The sequence below is a fragment of the Wickerhamomyces ciferrii genome, contig 00108, assembly GCF_000313485.1.
Source record: "Wickerhamomyces ciferrii WGS project CAIF00000000 data, strain NRRL Y-1031 F-60-10, contig 00108, whole genome shotgun sequence".
NCBI lineage: Eukaryota > Fungi > Ascomycota > Saccharomycetes > Phaffomycetales > Wickerhamomycetaceae > Hansenula > Hansenula ciferrii.
In genome coordinates, this window is record NW_011887632.1 from 24294 (window position 1) to 45661 (window position 21368).

The following is a 21368-nucleotide window of genomic DNA, read 5'->3' on the forward strand; positions in this document are numbered from 1 at the left end:
CATTAAAGTCAAAATCCTTTTAATATATCATAAAAAACACCATATTTGGTTCACAATAAGCTACTTTCTTGATATCATACCTAGTTGAAGCCATTTTGCTAAATAGATCACCGTTTGCTAATACACAAACGCACTCGAATATTTAAAGGAGAAAAAAAATTAGATCTCGGGTATTAAAGATATGTCGTTACCATTACCCCAACCAAGTTTGAAGAAAGTTGATCGTTATGAAGCTGAAAAGACTATAGAATTAAATACCATAGATACCAATAACTCTTTAACAGGTATTGGATCTAAAAGTACTGGGATAGTTACAGGTTCAGGTTTCACTAAAAATCCATCCACAGGTGGTGAAGGTGAAGGATCTGATCATCAACCTGAAACTCATGAATTAAATGAAGATGAAATACCATTAGTTAATGAAGATTTAGAATTCCCTGAAGGCGGTCTTCAAGCTTATCTAGTAGTTTTTGGTTCATTTATGGGTCTTGTTCCAGTTTTTGGATTGATTAATTCTGCTGGTGCTATTGAAAATTATGTTGCGTCACATCAATTATCTGCATTATCACCTTCTTCAGTTTCATGGATTTTTTCATTAAATATTTTCATTCAATGTTGTATTGGTGTTTTTTCAGGCTCGATTTTTGATAAACATGGATCAAGAATTCTATTGAGTATTGGATCTGTATTCTTCTGTGGTGGGTTATTCGCAACTGGTAATTGTAAAACTGTTTATCAATTTGTTTTAGCTTATGGTGTTGTTAATGGATTTGGATCAGGTTTGATGATGTCACCATTAGTTAGTGTTGTTTCACATTATTTTAAAAAGAAGAGAGCTACATATGTTAGTATTGCATCTATCGGTGGTTCTGTTGGTGGTATTGTTATGCCATTAATGTTAAGAGCATTATATCCAAAAGTTGGTTTTGCATGGGCTATGAGATGTTTAGCATTTATCTGTATGTTTTCTTTGATTTTCCCATTAATTTTTGCTAAAGAAAGAATTAGAAATGTTGCAAAAGTTAGAAACGTTTCACACTTACCATTACATAAAAGAATTTTCCACTCTTATATTAAAGATGTCTTTGATTATAAATTATTATTTGAAGTTAAATTTATCTTTTGTGCATTAGCTGTTGCATTAGCAGAATCATCATTGATTATTTGTTCCATTTATTTCCCATCATACACCATAATGAGAGGTTATGGTGAAAATACATCATATTTATTACTTACTGTTATTAACTCTGCAGGTATTTTGGGTCGTTATTTACCAGGATATATTGCAGACAAATTTTTAGGTAGTTTCAATGTTGCCATGATTACATTATCAGGTTGTGTTATCTTATCATTGGCATTATGGTTACCATTTGGGTATAGTTTAAAAGTATTATATACTTACGCTGCATTTTACGGGTTATGTTCAGGATCAATCTTATCAATTTCACCATCATGTTGTGGTCAGATTTCAAGAACAGATGAATTCGGTAAAAGATATAGTACAATGTTTTTGATGGCAGCATTAGCAATGTTGGGATTGTTACCATTAGGAGGTGCAATTATCGGTGATGGTACAGTTAGACACTATAATAACTTTATCGTTTATTTATCCATGTTAACCGTTGGTGCAATTTGTTGTTATGGTGTATCAAGATATTCAGTTGTTGGTTTCAAACTCTGTAAATTTTAATGAAAAGTTATGTTATTTTATTTGGTAATTATATTGAGAGTCTGATATATTTGTGTTCTTAAGCATCATTAGATTCACTGAGCAATGGTGATTCTTCAACAGCAGCAGAATCATCAAATGGATCTTCCATAGCTTTACCATCAACGATTTTAACTCTGTGATGAAATGGATTTTGTTTCATGTGCCAGCCCTTTCTAACTCTGTCTTCTTCAATAAGAGTTTCTTGGTCCATTGGATCATTAAGCCTATGGATCCCTTTGAAAGGTAATTGTATATAAGATTTGATAAGTTTAATATTGATGGCGCTCATTTTTGTTAATTTGATTCTGCGATGTATGTATATCGATATAGTAAGAACGAAGGAAGAATTAGGAGCTATCTTGATCTATATATATACATAATTTATGTAAACACAGCTTTAAACTTCTCATGGACCATAATGTTGAAGCTATTATTCTCTACACTTCAAATGAGAAACAAATAACAAATTTCACTAGTATTGAATAATAGTTGTACTGTTACTCGTTTGAATCAACAATATATTCATTTTCCATGTCAGTGCTTATTAAAATTGTCGATATCTGAATTATCTTTCATGTATCCAACATCTGCCATGTTAATACATCTGTGTTTTCTGTCTAGATTACAACGGTTGATCTACAATTTCCGATATATAACGGTTATATAAATGGTGGGCGGATATATAAAAGAATATTCTCAAAAGTTCGGAGCTCGCTTTCCATCATGAAGAAATGGTGATAACTCGACAATCTTATGATCAACAAGATTCAAAATTAGTTCATTATGAATCTGAGACTCTACTGAATCGAATGAACTGATTCTGGTGGCAACAGTTGTCATTTTCTGTCTCAATATAATAGTTTTCCTTGTATTCAAGTATATATTTCTATCGCTATAAGTTCCTGAATAGGTAACACGCCAACTTGATTAAAAATTAATTACCATTACAAGCATCTCCAGAATCCATAGGTCCAGATTGATTGCGTCGACGTTGCAATCTGAAAAGCAAATTGATGATTTGTACATACTATATAAATACAACGTTGACTGCTACATTTCAACGCTAGATTACCATAAATTATTTGATCAAAAATATTATAGTGTGTTGCCTTTATAAAGAATTGTGATGCTTGAACCACCAACAATTGCTTATCCACAACCAACGAAAAAGAATGAAAATCAAGAAATAACTTTAGAACTACAAGATCTTGGACCATTATCCCCAATTGAATCTAATGGTCCTGGAGTTGGATCTTCAAAGAATATTGCACAAGGGTCAGGTTTTACATGGCATGATAATGGTAGAAATACACCTGATAATAATTCAGTATCAGGAGCTGGAGGAAAACAATCAAGTATTAGAGAATTGACTAATGAAGATGAAACAATTTCATTAATTGATGAAGATTTAGATTTCCCAGAAGGTGGATTAAAAGCTAATTTGGTTGTTTTTGGATCATTTATGGGATTAATCCCAGTGTTTGGATTGATTAATTCACCGGGTGCTATTGAAGCTTATGTTTCTTCACATCAATTAGCAGAGTTTAGTACAAGTACTGTATCATGGATTTTTTCAATGAACGTATTCTTTGCATTTGGTTCAGGTATTTTCAGTGGTGCATTTTTCGATAGAAATGGTGCTAGGCCACCAATGATTATTGGTGCAGTTTTCTTTTCTGGTGGTTTATTTGCCACAGGTAATGCAACAACAGTTTGGCAATTTATTTTATCATTTGGATTGGTTACTGGTTTTGGCTTAGGAATGTTGATGTCTCCATTAGTTGGTGTCGTTTCACATTATTTTAAGAAAAATAGAGCTATTGCTACAAGTGTTGCTACTACAGGTGGATCTATTGGTGGTATAATTATGCCATTACTATTAAGATCATTATTCCCAAAAGTTGGATTTGCATGGGCTTTAAGAATTTTAGCATTTATTTGTATGTTTTGCTTTGTTTTTTCAATTTTATTCTCAAAAGAAAGAATTTCAAACAAAAGAGGTAATGAAGACGTCAATACTCATAAACCAGCAGGATTTATTAAAACTTATATTATTGATGTTTTCGATTACAAATCATTAATTGAAGTGAAATTTATTTCTTGTGCTTTAGCAGTTGCATTAGCTGAGTCATCATTGATTGTTTGTTCGATTTATTTCCCTTCATATGCAATTAAAAGAGGGTTTGATGAAAATACTTCATATTTATTATTAACAGTGATTAATACTACAGGTATATTGGGTCGTTATATTCCAGGTTACGTTGCAGATAAGTTTCTTGGTAGATTTAATGTTGTTATTTTAACATTAACAGGTTGTGTCTTGGTAAGTTTCTTATTATGGTTACCATTTGGTTATAGTCTAAAAGTATTATATGCGTATTCAGGATTATATGGGTTTTGTTCAGGTTCAATCTTATCTTTATCACCAGTTTGTTGTGGTCAAATATCAAGAACTGATCAGTTTGGTAAAAGATATAGTACCATGTATTTGATTGTGGCATTGGCAATGTTGACAGCAATTCCTATAGCAGGTGTTATTATTGGAGATGGGTCCATTGGTAGGTATAATAATTTTATTATTTATTCAGCCATGTTAAATGTTGGTGGGATCATGTGCTATTTGATATCAAGATACGCTTGTGTTGGGTTTAAATTGTGTAAATTCTAAAGATAGACACAGAACCCCACCAAGGGGCAGAGTGTGTGTGTGTGTTCCTTTTAGTACAAGTCATTTGGTTTTAGTACTAGGTGTAGCAAGATGAATCATCTTCATTAACCCGGTACCACATATAAGTAGTATTAATTATTAATAGGTGATATTTGGCTCAAGTTGTGCCCATGTTCAGTCTAGCTCCCATGAGCCCAGCAAAAGTGTCAGAAGTAAACCCATGAATCTCACATAACATATGCTACAATATCAGCAACAGCTTGAATTCAGATTAATCCATATAGTTCCACTCCTTTGAAGGCTTTGTGCTTTCGCAGTGTAGTTCCTCATGGATATCTTTATTCGCTTTTCAATACTGTCCAAAGAACGCGAAACATCTGCCGGAAAAAAAAATTTCACATATTCAAACCACAGCTCAAAAAGAAAAAACTTGTCCGGGTGGCCACATCTTAAGGTGTTATTTGGTATAGGTATACCTGTTGTGTATTTGAGAGCTTATGGTTTGTTTCAGGGTTCTTACGGTGTTTCTAGCGTTGTATTTCCAGGTTGTTTGAGCCTTCTAGCCCAGGCACAAGCTGAGTTATTGAGTGGGTAAGGTTTATATGTCAAAATGCTACGGCTTAATAACAGTGGTATAAAGTTGTTTCTTTTTCAGATCAAGCACGCAAGAATTTGGGATTTAGCTGGGATTGTTAGGGATTTACTTGGTTTAACGGTTTAAATCCCAGTTTACTAACGCGATATCCTGCATCTATTTGCATTTCAAATACACTAGTCATGCCCGTTAACCCTTGAGTTTCTTATGTTTCTTTATGTTTCGCTGCACCGTTATTAAAGTTTTTATGAATATATAAAGAGGCAAGATCTCTTTGTAAAAAAGGTTAAAATATAAAGATGTTGATATTGATTATATAAACATCATAAGCATAGTTTAATTTTATTCTTTGATTATAGCATACATTTCAGTGCACTCTATGCCACAAAACCTTCAAGTTCCAGAATCTTCCAACCAAAAAAGACCAAATATTTATACTGCTGATTCTTCAGCTACTATTGTTGTACAAGATCAAGAATATAACAAATTTGAAGATGCTTTCAACAATGATTTAGATTCAAGATTACAAAATTTATCTAAAACTGGTGGTAAACCTGATAAAATTAATGAATTTGATGAAACAACAAATGAATTAACTCAAGATTTACAAACCGCTTATAATTCTGATAATGAAGATGAAGAACCTTACAAAAGTTTTAGTAATGATTCCAATACTAAAGTTACTGAATCAGCTTCAGATGATGATGAAATTTTAACATTCCCAGAACATTCAATAAAATCTTATTTAGTCGTTATGGGTTCATGCTTGGGTCTTTTCCCATGTTTTGGTTTAATGAACATTTTAGGTGTTTTGGAATCATATGTTAATGAAAATCAATTATCAAATGTTGATTCATCAACTGTTGGTTGGATTTTTTCATTATGCACATTTATGACTTATACAATGTGTATCTTTTCAGGTACTTATTTTGATAAATCAGGTGCAAGAGCTCCATTAATTCTTGGTAGTATTTTGTTTGTTTGTGGTACTATTGCCACTGCAAATTGTACAAAAATGTATCAATTTATCTTAGCATTTAGTTTACTCACTTCAACTGGGAATGGTATGTTAATGGCACCTTTAGTTGCTGTCATTTCACACTATTTTTATGCTAATAGAGCTTTGATGGTTTCTGTTGCTACTGTTGGTGGTTCAATTGGTGGTACTGTTTTACCATTAATGTTTCGTGGATTATTCCCAAAAGTTGGATTTGAATGGGCAATGAGAATCTTTGCTTTAATCTCTGCAGTTTGTTTATCCATTTCAATTGCGTTTGCTCGTGAAAGAAAGATCTTTTTACCTGAAAAGACTGAAAAAGAAGCTAATGCTAGTCTTTTGGAAAAAATTGGTTATTTCGTTCAATCATTTGATTTTAAAGCTTTGAAAGATATGAAATTCTTCTTTTGTGTTGCTGGTGCATTTTTTGCAGAAATTTCAGTCCTCTCTTCAATTACTTATTTTGCATCATATGCTAAAATGAGAGGATTTTCAGTTGGTGAATCATTTATTTTAGTTACTTTAGTTAATGCTGGTACTTTACCAGGACGTGTTATTACTGGTTATTTGGCTGATATTTTGGGTAGATACAATGTTTTCATTTTTACAATCTTATTAACTGCAATTATTAATTTGGCAATCTGGTTACCATTTGGTTCAAGTAAAACTGTTCTATACGTTTATTCAGTTGCATATGGTGTTGTCTCTGGTGCAGTTTTCTCATTGTTAGCAGTTTGTGTTGGACAAGTTTGTAAAACTGAAGATTTTGGTAAAAGATATAGTACAATGTATTTCATTGTTGCATTTGGTGTTTTAGTTGGTGTTCCAATTGGTGGTGCTATCATTGGTGATAAATCAGTTGAACGCTATAATTATTTTATTCTTTATACTGCAGCATGTTCAGTTATTAGTGCTGTTTGTTATGTTATTTCAAGAACTTTATGTGTTGGTAAAAAGATTCGTATTGTTTTCTAGATTACAAATAGAAGGGGAAGGATCAATAGATTAATATCATGGGTTATTAGTTATTATTATAGATAAGAATTACACATTCATTTTGGTATATAGGTTGTTTTATTTTGGTTTCAATGGTTTATTTTGTTATGACTTGATTTTTATTTATTTTTTATATGCATTTTTGCTTTAACTTAATATTCGCATTATATAGTTCTAGATTATACATGAACAGGTAATTTTATAGATATATTTTGGCGTAGTTAACGCAATCAGTAAGTAATTGTTACTAAGCTGTGGTTATACCGAGATCTCGAGTTCGGGAATTTCACAAAGTATGGGGTTGAAATTTTTACTCGAATCTTCTTATTTAAACCATTATAGACGACCAATTTTCCCTTAATCTTCAGAAAGAACAAGATATGACAAGTGGTGAAAATAATAGATTTCTAACAAAGCCAAGTGATCAAGTCCCATATTTTCATCCAAAAGTTGAGATCCCTCTTGGGACACAAGTTGAAAATGGTGAAGTTCCAATTCCAAAATTATTTCAACCATTCAAGATCAAGAATACCCAATTTGTTAATAGAATAGGTGTTTCACCAATGTGTACCTATTCATCTGCACATGCTGGTCCTGATATAGGATGTGCTACAGCTTTCCATCAAACACATTATGGCTCGTTTGCTTTACAAGGCCCAGGGATGATCATTGTTGAAGCAACTGCTATTGATCCAAATGGAAGATTATCACCAGAGGATTTAGGAATTTGGAATGATGATCAAGCACTAAGTTTGAAAAAGTTTGTTCAATTTGCACATGCACAAGGTGTGAAGATTGGTATACAATTAGGTCATGGTGGTAGAAAAGCTTCGGGTACTGCAATTTACAATCATTTACAAAAAGGTATCGGAAAAGCAGAATTTGGTTGGAGTGATATCCCAGGTGCTATTGTTGGTCCAAGTCCAATATCATTCAGCACAAGATCATATGTAACACCGTCTGAATTGACTATAGATCAAATACAAGACCTTGTTCAAAAATTTGGTGATGCTGCTAAAAGAGCTAGAGAAATTTCTGGGTTTGATTTTGTTGAAATCCATGCTGCACATGGTTATCTATTGAGTTCATTCTTATCTGGGACTTCCAACAAGAGAACTGATCAATATGGTGGCTCATTTGAAAATAGAATTAGATTCTTATTAGAGGTTGTTGATGCTGTTAAAGATGATACTACACCATTATTTGTTCGTGTTTCAGGATCCGAATTAGCACCACATATTGAAGGTTCATGGACCATAGAAGATACTGTTAAATTATCTGATCATTTAATTGAGCATGGTGTTGATGTCCTAGATATTTCATCAGGTGGTAATAATGCTAAAGCAGAAAGAAGGAAAACTTATCAAGGTTTTCAAGTTCCATTGGCAAAAGCTGTTAAAGAACATGTTGGTAATAAACTTTTGATTGCTACTGTTGGTAAGATTGATCAAGGTGAATTTGCTAATGACACCTTGGAAGCTGGACATGCTGATATTGTATTAAGTGGAAGAGCATTCTTGAAGAATCCAGGTCTTGTATGGAAATGGGCAGATGATTTAGGTGTTAGAATTAAGCATTCAAAACAATATGAATGGCCATTTTATCCTCCGCCATTTAAACTGTGATTTTAACAATATTATATAAAACCTGAATAGAATTTGATCTCAATTTGTATCTATTAACTCCCACTAGATCCTCCTTTCGTAACATTCACGTTGATCATGACTTCTATAGCTCAGCTTGATCATTGATATTGTATACATCTCGGCCGAGAGTACTTACCCCGGCGCGAAAATTTGTACAATAAGTAAAATGTTACTTGATTTTGAATTTTAAGTAGTTAAAGTGCGCCCAATAATATTGTAAAATAAAGCATTGGCTAAAACCATGCTGCCTGTTTTACTAGTAACCGGTTTTAAAGCGAATATTTTCATCAAAAATTTTAACTCATAAAGTTTAGTGACGTTAACTTATATAAATGCAAATCGACTTAGCAAAACTTCAAAATTTCTAAAAATTTCAACTTGAGTTTTTCACTTTTCTGATCAGATAGTTCTATAGAGAATCAAGCCTTAATTATTTCTTCATAATTTATTTTTCTAAACATTAAGCTTTGGTGGGTTTAATTTCAGTTGGAATATATAGGATTATATTAATTCGAATTTCGGATATTCATATTGGGCAGTACACGACCTGCACCTAATTAATATGTAACGAATCGCGGATAATATATGGAAGCTTCAGTCATCTTGATTGTTGACATCTTGACACAAAATTACTACATGTCCCATGACCTTGGATTTTCACCAAGAAGCTCAACATAAAGGATAGAAAAACGAGCGGCACATTTTAAAGCTTAAACACTGTTTAAAAGGACCCAGAGACCCTGAAAAATCAACGTCAGATGGGCCAGTTCGGACATAACCACCAATTACTCAAAGTGCATCTCAAACACCAAAACTGGAAATAAATCCGGAGCGAAAATGTGCCACCTTGACAAATAATTACCAGAAAAGTACGTAGAATCCAGTTTCAAATCATGGTTTTCTGAGTCACACACCGGCTAATGATTAATCCATAATCCTAGGACCAATTTCCATGATCCAGATTCCATCTTCTTTGAAGTTTGCAATACATACTGGTTCCTGAAGTCTGAGATTTTGACTCATTACACAGTTATCATAGCGTCGGAATCCCATCACCGTCGCGCCTATAGTTAAAATCTTTTTCCTGATGGTATAGTAATAGAACGTGAAGAATCTAGATACTGACTTATAAGAGATATAAATGAGCAGTTATCGATTAAGCTTTCAGATAAATTGAATCTCTTATATGACGTTCGTATAATTATAGCTCCAATTGTAGATATTTGATTATATTGCCTTGAAAAACATCGACTTTAAAATCATGGCGTATATCGCTTAGTTATGCTGTCAGCTGCAAAGGACATCAACTCAAAAAGTTAAATTTTTTGACTATTAATACAGGTATAAAACTATTCAACTTTCCACTATTTCAGGTCCCATTTTTTTCAAAGGGCATTAATTGACTACACAACATACACACATAGACTTTTCGCAAAGTTATGACACAAAATGATATCACTTCTACACAATCACCACTAGAAACTTCAAAAACAGTTTTTGATACCCGAAATGATTACTTTGAACCGATGGATGGTTCAATTGATAGATCAAATGTGGGTTCATCAAATGATAGAAATAATTCGATAATCGTTGGAAATGATGATTTGATCTCTAGGATTCAATCACGTAAATCAAGAAAACATAGTGATACAAATGAACAAGATATTGAATTACAATCAGTTTCATCAAATGAAACCGTAAGAAACCAAGCACAAACTACAGATGATGATGGATATAATGATTCTAAAGAGGCAATGTTTGCCAATGATGATATAGATTATCCTGAAGGTGGTCTTAAAGCATACCTTGTTGTATTTGGTGCTTTTATGGGTTTAACACCATGTTTTGGTATCTTGAATACTACAGGTGCTATTGAAACTTATATTTCAGAAAATCAATTAAAAGATATTCCATCATCAACAACCTCCTGGATTTTCTCAGTTTTCGTTTTTGTTAATTTTACAAGTTGCATCTTTTCAGGTACTTATTTCGATAGAAATGGTGCAAGAATCCCATTAATTGTTGGTACTTTATTATGCTGTGGAGGTCTTTTCGCTTCTGCAAATTGTAAAACAGTTTGGCAATTTATCTTAGCATTTGGAGTTCTTTGTGGATTTGGTAATGGTATAACTTTATCTCCTTTAGTCAGTGTTGTTCCTCATTATTTCAATAAAAGACGTGGTTTTTTCATTAGTATTGCAACCACTGGTGGTTCTGTTGGTGGTATTATCTTTCCTATCATGTTAAGAAAGTTATTTGACTCTGTTGGTTTTGCTTGGGGTATGAGAGTCTATGGTTTTGTTTGTTTGGGATGTCATGCATTTGGTATTGCATTTGCTCGTGAAAGGTTACCACATCAAAAGTCAGATAGAACCAAATTACAAAACGTTTTGAGTTATGCATCTGCATTTGATTTCAGAGCTTTTAAAGAATGGAGATACATTTTTGTTGTACTTGGATGTACATTTGCTGAAATATCAGTTACAACGACCAATACTTATTTTACGTCATATGCAAGATCTCAGGGAACTTCATTATCAACAGCTTATTTATTAACCACATTAGTCAATGTTGGTGGTATTCCAGGTCGTTGGATAACAGGATTTTATTCTGATAAAATTGGTAGATTCAACGTTATGATCTCTACATTAATATTTACGTGTGCTGTGCAATTGATTATTTTAATACCTTTTGGGCATCACGAAGGTGCGCTATATGCATTTTCAATAATTTGGGGGTTTTCAACAGGTTCTATTTTTCCATTATTATCCGTTTGTTGTGGTCAAGTCTCCAGAACTGAAGATTTTGGTAAAAGATATAGTACGATGTACTTTATCGTTGCATTTGGTACAATGGCTTCAGTTCCAATTGGTGGTGCTATCATTGGTGATCGTTCAGTAACCAGTTTCAACTACTTCATGCTATTTACTGCTTTATGTGCGTTAGCTGGTGCTTCGTTTTATGCTATTGGTAAATTTATCTGCGTTGGATTTGGTTTAAGAAAAAAATTTTAGAAGGTTCAAAAAGATAGATTTTATTTATATAGGTAATCAATATTTTTCTGTATTGTTTCAATAAGTATCAATAGGTTGTTCAGAGACCTCAATAGTTGATATATAATAGAAGTTCAAATAGAGAGATTTACATATCAAAAAATTTGACTCGTTTAATGCTGTTTCATTAGCGATGCAAAAATTGTAAAACTATATACATGAGGATTGGGTATGCTCATAAAACGATGTACCTTCAAATAAGGCTAAAGCGTATGGGTTGAAATAAAATCCTAACAAATCACCGCCTTCATATGAACTTAAATCATAAGGATTCTCAGCAATTTGCCTTAGTCTAGAAATTTGACAGTAGATCATAGGTATATCAACAGTATCTAGTTGGGTTAATCCTTGAGAAGTTAAAACACTAGATGCAGCCATAATCATTAAAGAATTATTCCGATCTGTTCTTCTAATATTAAAATTGAAAATTCCTGATTGTTCTCTAATTTCCTTAGCTGTGACCTTTGATGAAAAACTTTTACATTGAATAATAACATCTAGATCTGTTCTTTTCCTGAGGATTAAAGGTTTGACTCTTTTCCCTTTCAAGGGTACAGCTTTTCTTGGTTCTTTATCAGTTTTGTACTGAAGTATATCAAGACTTCCGATCAAATCAATACCATTATCAAAAGCACCACCAGCATGTCTAAGATTCTTAATTTTAAGAGCCTTCTCAAGTTTTTCCTTTGCCCTCATTTCAAATATAGTACCTTGGAAAACAGTAGTATCTTTATTCACTTGAACAAAATCAGCATATTCTAAATATGAGGATAAATCATCATAAGTTGGCTTAACACTTTTGTACCGTATGAAATTGGTGATATGGAAGGCTTTGGGTATGATATGTCTTAAAGGGAGATGGGCTGAGTTTGTGAGTAGCATTACCTATGATTAGCAGGACATGAGGTCGGTTGTATATGTTTTTTTTTTGCCTCCCAATGACAAATTGAAAATATGATAGATCAATATTTTCAGTTATGTTTATGTCTCGAGGGTTAAGCACCGATGGTGCAGCATTAAATTCACGTCAAAACATAAACTCTTTACTAAACAACGACTAGTTTAGCCAATATAGATCTCATCAAACGCAGCATCAACTACAGACAATGAATTCCCAAGGACAATCCACAAGCAACAGCTCGACAAGTTCATTTGTTGATGCCCCAGATGCCTCTGACACACTCAACACGGTGGAAGTCACAGATGATAGAGATACTTTAAGAGAAGAGCCATTATCCACTCCAAACGTTAGTCAAATTCAATCAAGTGATGCTGATCAGACAATAAAACACGACCTAGACGATGATGAAGAACAGAAGAAGAACGTGGTAACTATTTTTGATGTTGCTACCGAGATTGAAACTATGTTGAATGATATTGTATGTATTACGAAGGAAATTCAAGGGGAAGAAAAAGTGGGACTAACCAGATGTATTTAGAACTTAAAGATTGATGAAAATGACAAAGTGGTACAGGAAAAAAGTAAGTCTATTTGGAGAAAAGTATATATATATTGTCATGATACTAATGAATTAAACTCTAGTTGAAAATATCTATAAAAGATTGGATAAGCTCGAATCAAAAGTCAAACCTAACTGATTTTGCCTAACTCAAAGATGGAGGTTTTAATAGAGAACGACTTCCAAGCCACAATCAAACTAGCTACGATGTTAATGACCATACGAAATTAAATCAATTTAGAATTCACATTGTTGTAGTGTTTGTATTTTATTACTTATATATACACCCGAACACCATATGGTAATTAAGTATTTACCAAACAAAATTTCAACCAGAGGTAAATTATATATAGATCAAAATCAAGTACAATTACAACGAACTTCAGAAAGATTAAGCATATTGATCATGGCTGCTAATAAGAAAACCAAGAATCAATTACGCCGTGAAAGAAAAAAATTACAAAAACAAGGAGTTGCCCCTGATCCAAAGGAAGAAGTTAAGCAAGATGTTATTAAAGAAGAAGAACCAAAACAAATACCCAGTAACAAACCTATAAATGAGAATAATAAAACTGTTGACATTGGTGTTTCAAATGAAATCAATAAGGAGACTAAAACTGGTAAACTATTTGAAAGTGAACTTGATGTTTTACTAGAGAAACCTGAATTTGCACAATTTAAACATGTCTTTGATAAATTTCATATGCCAGATATTGAAGAACCTCAAGATGATAAAAAAGGTGATATAATAGAGAGTGATGATGAAGATGCAATTATCAAAAACTCAGATGCAGAAGGAGAAGAAGAAAATCAATCAAAGATAAGTAAGAAGAAGTTGAGAAAGGCTAATAAGATGCCATTAGCTGAATTGAAAGCTCGTTCTTCACATCCTGAATTAGTCCAATGGTATGATGTTGATGCAGCTGACCCTGTACTAGTTGTTGAAATTAAGAGTAAGAAGAATTATGTTCCAGTGCCACCTCATTGGCAATTTAAAAGAGAATATTTATCGGGAAGAAGAGGTGTTGAAAAAAAGCCATTTACATTACCGAAATATATTACCGAGACAGGTATAACTGAAATGAGAGATACAACAAAAGATGATGAGTCGAATATGAAGCAAAGAATGAGAGAAAAAGTGCAACCAAAGATGAATAGATTAGATTTAGATTATCAAAAATTACATGATGCTTTTTTCAAATTTCAAACAAAACCAAGATTATTTGGAGTTGGTGATGTTTATTTTGAAGGTAGAGAAAATGAAGAATTGGATACAAGTAAATATAAACCAGGTATTGTTTCAGATGAGTTAAGAGAAGCTTTAGGTGTACCGAAAGGTATTACATTACCTTGGGTTCAAAAAATGCAAAATTTCGGTCCTCCACCGAGTTATGCTGATATGAGAATACCAGGTTACAATGCAGATTTATCAGAAGAAGGGAATGTTTATGCTGAAGATGAAACTGTTGATGTCTTTGATGATGTTGTGAAGGAGCCATTTGGTCAATTGTTATCATACGAAGAATCTGAAGAGGAAGAAGAATCTGAAGAAGAGGAAGATGAAGACGAAGAAGAGGATGAAGTTGACGAAGAGGAAGCAGGAGCTTATTTATCCGAATCAGAGTTGAAAGAAGCTAACGCAGTTGAAGAAAATGATGAGGTTCCTCAATATGAAAATGATAATGATAATGATAGTGATGAAGAAGATGTTCCTTTAGCAGAGATACAAACATCAACAACTACTGAAAATACAGAAGAAAGTTCAAAACCTAAACAATTGTATCGTGTCATCAAGGAAAATAAACAAGAGGAATCAGGATTCTTATCAGGGAAAAGAGCTTATGATTTATCTGAGGTTTCAAATAATTCAAATAATGATGGCGCTGATGTACCTGTAAAGAAGCAGAAAATTGAACAAGCAAAGCCGCAAGAGCCTTCAAAACAAGATGATAACGACGACGAGGATGATGAAGACGATGAGGAAGGTGGCAAGTTTAGATTCTAATGCTACAAATATTTAATCGTAATAACTGTTGTGTAGTTAATTTAGCTCCGCAAAAGGAAAGACGCGATTACGGTTCAGATTCCAGATTCGGTATACCCAGCATCCAGCACCAATTTTTTTTAAAAATCTCTTAAACGAAAATTAACCGTAGAGATTTCTGACTTGAACCAAAAACAATTAGAAACAGGCAGGACCAGAAGCATCAACGTCGCTGAGTTCAACGATACACGGGCTCGAAAGGAAGCTCTGATACTATGGGTAAACGAAAATTAGAAGATAAAGGCGATCAGGAGATGCTTGAGGGCAGCAACCGCAAGAAGGCTCATATTGTTACGTCACGCGCTAGTGAAGAAGAAGAAGAGGTGCCCATCAACCAGGGTAAAGAAGCATTAACTAAGGAAGAAGACTCTTCAGATTTAAAAGGTAAGATTGATTCTGTGCTCAGCAACATTCACAAAAAACTTGAAGAGTCACAAGCAGGTAAAGAAACCTCAACCGAAGGTGATATTAAAACAGATGCACCAGCGGCAAATTCAAAAGAAGAAAGTGATAGTTCAAATAAAGAAGAGAACAAAGTTACTGAAGATAAGAAAGTGGAAGAAAAAGTTTCTGAAGAAGCCAAAAGTGAAAGTGCACATCCTGTAATTGATGTTGATCAGCCAAGGTTGACTGATGTTTTACTCATTGAGCATGCTGTTAAGAATTTACAAACATCAATAGATTCAATCTTACAAAGTTCCCCAGATAATAATGGTCTGAAAAGAATGCAAAATTCGATCACTGATGAAACTAACCCTCAACTAACTGCTGCTTTACAACGATACAAGATGAGATTAGGAGCACAGTTGAAAACTATGTATAACGAAGGTGAACTAAAAATATTTGATCAAATTTTGCAATTTGAAGAGATTACAGACGCTTTGGAAGCTCCAAAACCTTTAAAATTTACTGCACAATTCACACCAGATGATTCTGGTAGCTCGGTTACATCATCTGCTTCGTCATCAACAACAAGCTCATTTGTAGCAAATCAAAATAAAGATCTTCCCCCAATCCCAGAAATTAAAGATCCAGCTATTCGTGCCAGAGTTTTCATTCACAAATCATTAATTAAAGATAAATTATACCTTTCCAAAAAAGAACAATTACATTCACATAATGAAAGACTTGAATTTTTGGGAGATTCAGTCCTAAATAATATGATGACCCAAATTGCATACCATAGATTTCCAGATGCTGCTGAAGGTTACCTTTCAATTTTAAGAACTAAATTAATCAGCAATGCTACCTTAATGAAATGGTCTTCTGCTTATGGGTTAGATAAAGAATTGAAAAAAAATACATCAGAGGAAACTCTGGGCCATGGTAAAATGAAGCTGTATGCTGATGTTTTTGAAGCTTATATTGGTGGTTTAATGACCGAAGATCCATCAAATTATCCAGTTGTTTATGAATGGTTAAAACAATTAGCAGAACCAATTTTATCACTGAATGAACCTAAAAAGGAAACAAGATCAGAATTTAGAGCAAATGCTAAAATGGAATTATATTCATTAATCGGTAGTGCCAGTTTAGGTTTACATTATGAATGTGTTGAAAGAGATCAAACTGTTCAACCAACTAAATTCGTTGTTGAATTACGTACAGGTGCTAAAGATGTATTAGGTAAAGGTGAAGGTGAAAATATTAAAATCGCAGGTACAAAAGCTGCTATGCAAGCATTAGACGATAAGGAATTAATTGAAAAATATTCATTAATACGAGCAAATACACCAAGAGATACATCTAAACTACCGTCAACAGAATTGAATAGATTGAAATCAAGAGAAACTGCATCAATTTCATCTAGAGACTCAAGTGTGTCATCGAATGGAACAAGTCCTGGAATTGGTTCTAATCAAAATACTGGGAACAGACAATATCCATCAAAGTTCAGTAAACCTTCAGGTCCATCAGGTCCATCATCTGAAAAACGAGGAAATCCTAGAAGAGATACTCGAGGAACCTTTGGTAATAATAATCGTGGTGGTAGATTCCAACGTGGTGGTCATTTCAACAATAATTCTAGAGGAAGAGGGAGAGAAAGAAACTACGGTGATAGATTTTAGGATTTCATGTGTGTAATATATAACTAATGAACTGATTGCATTTCTATGTTTCTGCATTGAAACTTTTGGATTTGAAAAACAAATTGTAGTTAATTAAATTATAATATTTTAATTACCGATTGATTTACATAAGCGATTTTCTTTATGCCACTTTCCGCGAAGAAGTCCATAGAAAAGTAATCTTGAAGGAAGAGGATTGTTAGTGGAAATCTAATAATCTATAACCAGTCCACCCAGTTCAAACAGCTCACCATGTCTAGGGATACGAGAGGATCAATTGGGATCAAGGGTGCAGCGGAGGCCAAGGTCTCTGGTCTACTGAAGAAATTTACCTATGATCGTTTATTCCAAATCAAAAGAGATTATAACAATTTACAAGATACACTTGAAAATATATCAAGATTCGGTATCAACAATAGTGACTTATATTTTTTATTAAACTCTGAAGACATTCCAGAAGAAATCAAAGATGTTGCTGGTCATCCCTCAATTGAAGCTGCTGCTAAAATTAAAACAGAACAAGATGCTGGTAGTTTCCAACTAATAAAGACTAAAGCTCGTCCTGCTCCAGAATCGAAAGAATCATCACCAGCTCCAAGACCAATAAAAAAATTCAGAGTTGATGAAATTAGAAAAAGCATCTTTGGAACACAATTACCACCTTTAAATAATACCACACCTGTCAATTTTCCTCCATCTTTACCACCAATTAATGATGATAATATCTTGAAAGTTATCTTTACACATAGTTCAGCTGCTAATGATCCTTCTTTTGATGTCTACGAAAGTAATGAAAGATTGGAATTCTTAGGTGATTCAGTTTTAAATCATATCATCAGTGTTCTAATATTTGCTAAGTTCCCGCAATATAATGAAGGTGATCTGACTTTGCTGAGATCAGATATTGTCTGTAATAAAAATTTGACTAATTGGTCAACATTATATGGATTTGATAAACAACTTGTTTCCAATTTCAACTCACAGCAATTAGAACAAAATCACAAGAAACTTTATGCAAATGTTTTTGAAGCTTATGTTGGAGGTCTGTATCAAGATTCAAGAGGTGATATAAATGCTATTTTACCTTGGTTAAGTCTTTTATGTGAACCTATAATTGCCAAAGCGGAGAACACATCAAGTTACAAGCCTTTAGATCAACCAGAAGGATCATATCCATCACAATCAGAACCAAAACCAAATTATCATACAGCTAATGATGAAAACTCCAAATCTTCAAAACAAGAATTATACGTTTTATTGAATCCAATCTTTGTTCCACAATATGAGGTCGTTAAAAAGGAAAATGGAGATCATAATCCTTTATTCACAGTTGCATGTCTTGTTAATGGTGAGTTATTAGGTGTTTCTGAATCAAGAAGTATTAAACTTGGTGGTCAAATGGCTGCTTATGATGCTTTGAATAATAATAAGGCTAAAGTGGAAAAATATAAAGATCTTAGAGTTGAAGTTAAAGAAAAGGGTAAACCGGTGCCTCCAAAGATCACAACGCCTGTCGAGGAGCAAATTATTGCACATCGTTCAAGATTTGGTCTTTGATGATTATAATGGTGTTTAACGAAGTTGCTTTATATATATAATTTGCTATTTAGAACATATATCCTAGCTAATATATAATTATTAATTAAACCGATAAATCAGTAGTGACATTAATGATGTATTTTCTGTAATCATGTATTCAATAAATAAGAATAAATAGTTTAATAAATAGTTTAATAAATAATATATGAATAAATAAATAAATAATAAATAAGTTGTATGTTCTACGCAAAAACGATGTGATAAGACTTTAAGCTCAAGCCATAGCATATTCTGGACGTTCATCAAAGACTTTATCACCCTTTTCACCAAAGCTTTGAATACATTTAGCCATAGTGACTGAACTTCTTGAAATAACATCAGTCATCCAAAAGTTTTCAATTGGATTAGTTAAAGGAGCACCAGTTATTTTACCATCTAGTGAAGCTAATGCATTGATACCTAATTGTGCAATTGAAGAACTAACAGGTTCAATAACATCTTGATATAATAGTGATGGTGAAATTTCACCAATTCTTGATCTTAGTGAATAAACATCATCATAATTCAAATCGACGTTTAAAAATTCACCTAATGCTCTTAAAATCATCCAATCTTCTCTTGCTGAACCTGGTGGTGAAGTTGCAGCTCTTGTTGCTTGAACTCTGCCTTCTGTATTAACATAAGTTCCATTCTTTTCGGTATATGCAGAGCCTGGTAAGATAACATCCGCAAATGATGCACCTAAATCACCATGATGACCTTGATACACAACAAATGCATCACGTGGAATATCTCTATTTTTAACTTCATCTGCACCTAATAGATAAATGAATTTTGGTTTTGTACCAGCAGCTTCTTTTGAATTATTATGGAATCCAACTTCTAATGCACCTGCACGAGATGCTTCACGTTGTAATAAGTTAAATCCATTCCATTCTGGTGTTAAGAAATTCTTATTTCTTTGAATAAATTTACCAACCATTGAATAAATACCTTTAGCATCTGGTGAATTAACAACACCAGAACCAACAATGATTAATGGATTTTTAGCATTTGCTAATTTTTTACCAACTTCACCATCTAAGGCAGCTTTTAAGGCATTTGAGTCTTCACCTAAATGGTTTAATTCAAAAGTTGATTCAAATTCTTGTCCAACATGATGTACTTCCAATTCGTTATCTAACCATGTACCTCTAATTCTAGCATTTAAAACACTTGCTTCATGACGTGGATTAGTTCCCACTAGTAAGATTTGATCAGCTTCCTCAATACCAACTATTGAGGTGTTGAAAAGGAAATTTGATTTAATGTCAGCTCCATATGGTGATGGTTCTTGAATTCTATCAATATCATCAGTTGTTAAATTTTCAGATCCTAATTTATTTATAATATCTTTCAATACAACCATGGATTCAACATCTGATAAAGCACCAGCAACAGCTTTAATTTCACTTCCTTTTGGTTGTAATCTATTATATGCATTCGAAATTGTTGATAATGCTTCTTCCCAAGTTGCAGGTTCGAATTTATTACCTGTTCTAATCAATGGTGTAGTTAATCTTTGAGTTCTTAAACCATCAACTGCATATCTTGTCTTATCAGAAATCCATTCTTCATTAACAAAATCATTTAATCTTGGTAAAACTCTCATCACTTCAATACCTCTACAATCAACTCTAATGTTTGAACCAACAGCATCCAAAACATCAATACTTTCAGTTCTTTTCAATTCCCATGGTCTAGCTCTAAATGCATAAGGTTTAGAAGTTAAGGCACCAACTGGACAAAGATCAACAATATTACCAGATAATTCAGAATTAACATTTCTTTCAACATAAGTACCAATTTGCATATCATTACCACGACCTGTAGTACCTAATTCAGGTGCACCTGCAACATCATTTAAGAATCTAACACAACGAGTACAGTGAATACAACGATTCATGGATGTTTTGATTAAAGGTCCAATAGCTTTATTTTCCACAGCTCTTTTACCAGAAACTTCTTTAAATCTACCACGATCAGCACCATATCTCATTGATTGATCTTGTAAATCACATTCACCACCTTGATCACAAATTGGACAGTCTAAAGGATGATTTTGAAGTAAAAATTCAGTAATACCTTCCCTAGCATTCTTAACTTTTACCGTATCTGTATTAACAACCATACCTTCTCTAACGGGGAAAGCACAAGATGCAATCAATTTTGGTGCTTTTTCCACTTCAACCAAACACATACGACAATTACCAGCAATGGCTAATTTATCATGATAACAATAACGAGGAACAGTAACACCAGCTTTATCACAAGCCTGTATAATTGAAGAACCATTTTCAATTTTCACTTTAACATTGTCAACAGTCACCTCCACATCTGCCCTACGAAGAACTGATTGTGAGAAGCCACGAGATAGTATAGGCCCTCTTCTCACACCGCTTCTGAGTACCGATAGCATATTCCCAGCTTAATGAACCTGCTTAAAATTTAGAATATACCAAAGTCTTGAAAACTTGATAACCAACCCAAAAGTTTGTTTAAATTTGTTGATTGTTGTTTTTATCCCTTATGAATGTAATCCACTTTTTAT

General features: G+C 33.3%; 12 protein-coding genes across 12 annotated transcripts; 9 read left to right on the forward strand and 3 right to left on the reverse strand.

Moving 5' to 3' along the window:
• Positions 1-181: 181 nt before the first annotated feature.
• Positions 182-1690, forward strand: BN7_3635 (MCT family MFS transporter; the record flags this gene model as incomplete). The annotated part of the gene is made up of 1 exon (XM_011275715.1): positions 182-1690. One exon carries the CDS (start codon positions 182-184, stop codon positions 1688-1690), a length of 1509 nt encoding a protein of 502 aa, XP_011274017.1.
• Positions 1691-1748: 58 nt separating this feature from the next.
• Positions 1749-2000, reverse strand: BN7_3636 (uncharacterized protein; the record flags this gene model as incomplete). Its single annotated transcript, XM_011275716.1, has 1 exon — positions 1749-2000. One exon carries the CDS (start codon positions 1998-2000, stop codon positions 1749-1751), a length of 252 nt encoding a protein of 83 aa, XP_011274018.1.
• Positions 2001-2837: 837 nt separating this feature from the next.
• BN7_3637 (MCT family MFS transporter) lies at positions 2838-4379 on the forward strand (the record flags this gene model as incomplete). The annotated part of the gene is made up of 1 exon (XM_011275717.1): positions 2838-4379. One exon carries the CDS (start codon positions 2838-2840, stop codon positions 4377-4379), a length of 1542 nt encoding a protein of 513 aa, XP_011274019.1.
• A 974-nt stretch (positions 4380-5353) lies between these two features.
• Positions 5354-6946, forward strand: BN7_3638 (MCT family MFS transporter; the record flags this gene model as incomplete). Its single annotated transcript, XM_011275718.1, has 1 exon — positions 5354-6946. One exon carries the CDS (start codon positions 5354-5356, stop codon positions 6944-6946), a length of 1593 nt encoding a protein of 530 aa, XP_011274020.1.
• Positions 6947-7347: 401 nt separating this feature from the next.
• BN7_3639 (NADH:flavin oxidoreductase/NADH oxidase) lies at positions 7348-8592 on the forward strand (the record flags this gene model as incomplete). Its single annotated transcript, XM_011275719.1, has 1 exon — positions 7348-8592. The coding sequence occupies one exon, from the start codon at positions 7348-7350 to the stop codon at positions 8590-8592; it is 1245 nt and encodes a 414-aa protein (XP_011274021.1).
• A 1460-nt stretch (positions 8593-10052) lies between these two features.
• On the forward strand, positions 10053-11627 carry BN7_3640 (MCT family MFS transporter; the record flags this gene model as incomplete). The annotated part of the gene is made up of 1 exon (XM_011275720.1): positions 10053-11627. The coding sequence occupies one exon, from the start codon at positions 10053-10055 to the stop codon at positions 11625-11627; it is 1575 nt and encodes a 524-aa protein (XP_011274022.1).
• A 189-nt stretch (positions 11628-11816) lies between these two features.
• Positions 11817-12548, reverse strand: RRG7 (Rrg7p; the record flags this gene model as incomplete). Its single annotated transcript, XM_011275721.1, has 1 exon — positions 11817-12548. The coding sequence occupies one exon, from the start codon at positions 12546-12548 to the stop codon at positions 11817-11819; it is 732 nt and encodes a 243-aa protein (XP_011274023.1).
• A 224-nt stretch (positions 12549-12772) lies between these two features.
• BN7_3642 (uncharacterized protein) lies at positions 12773-13105 on the forward strand (the record flags this gene model as incomplete). Its single annotated transcript, XM_011275722.1, has 1 exon — positions 12773-13105. The coding sequence occupies one exon, from the start codon at positions 12773-12775 to the stop codon at positions 13103-13105; it is 333 nt and encodes a 110-aa protein (XP_011274024.1).
• A 319-nt stretch (positions 13106-13424) lies between these two features.
• On the forward strand, positions 13425-15131 carry CUS1 (U2 snRNP complex subunit CUS1; the record flags this gene model as incomplete). The annotated part of the gene is made up of 1 exon (XM_011275723.1): positions 13425-15131. The coding sequence occupies one exon, from the start codon at positions 13425-13427 to the stop codon at positions 15129-15131; it is 1707 nt and encodes a 568-aa protein (XP_011274025.1).
• A 254-nt stretch (positions 15132-15385) lies between these two features.
• BN7_3644 (Ribonuclease 3) lies at positions 15386-17239 on the forward strand (the record flags this gene model as incomplete). The annotated part of the gene is made up of 1 exon (XM_011275724.1): positions 15386-17239. The coding sequence occupies one exon, from the start codon at positions 15386-15388 to the stop codon at positions 17237-17239; it is 1854 nt and encodes a 617-aa protein (XP_011274026.1).
• A 252-nt stretch (positions 17240-17491) lies between these two features.
• BN7_3645 (ribonuclease III family protein) lies at positions 17492-18796 on the forward strand (the record flags this gene model as incomplete). Its single annotated transcript, XM_011275725.1, has 1 exon — positions 17492-18796. One exon carries the CDS (start codon positions 17492-17494, stop codon positions 18794-18796), a length of 1305 nt encoding a protein of 434 aa, XP_011274027.1.
• Positions 18797-19052: 256 nt separating this feature from the next.
• On the reverse strand, positions 19053-21236 carry BN7_3646 (NADH-quinone oxidoreductase subunit G family protein; the record flags this gene model as incomplete). The annotated part of the gene is made up of 1 exon (XM_011275726.1): positions 19053-21236. The coding sequence occupies one exon, from the start codon at positions 21234-21236 to the stop codon at positions 19053-19055; it is 2184 nt and encodes a 727-aa protein (XP_011274028.1).
• Between the last annotated feature and the right edge of the window lie 132 nt (positions 21237-21368).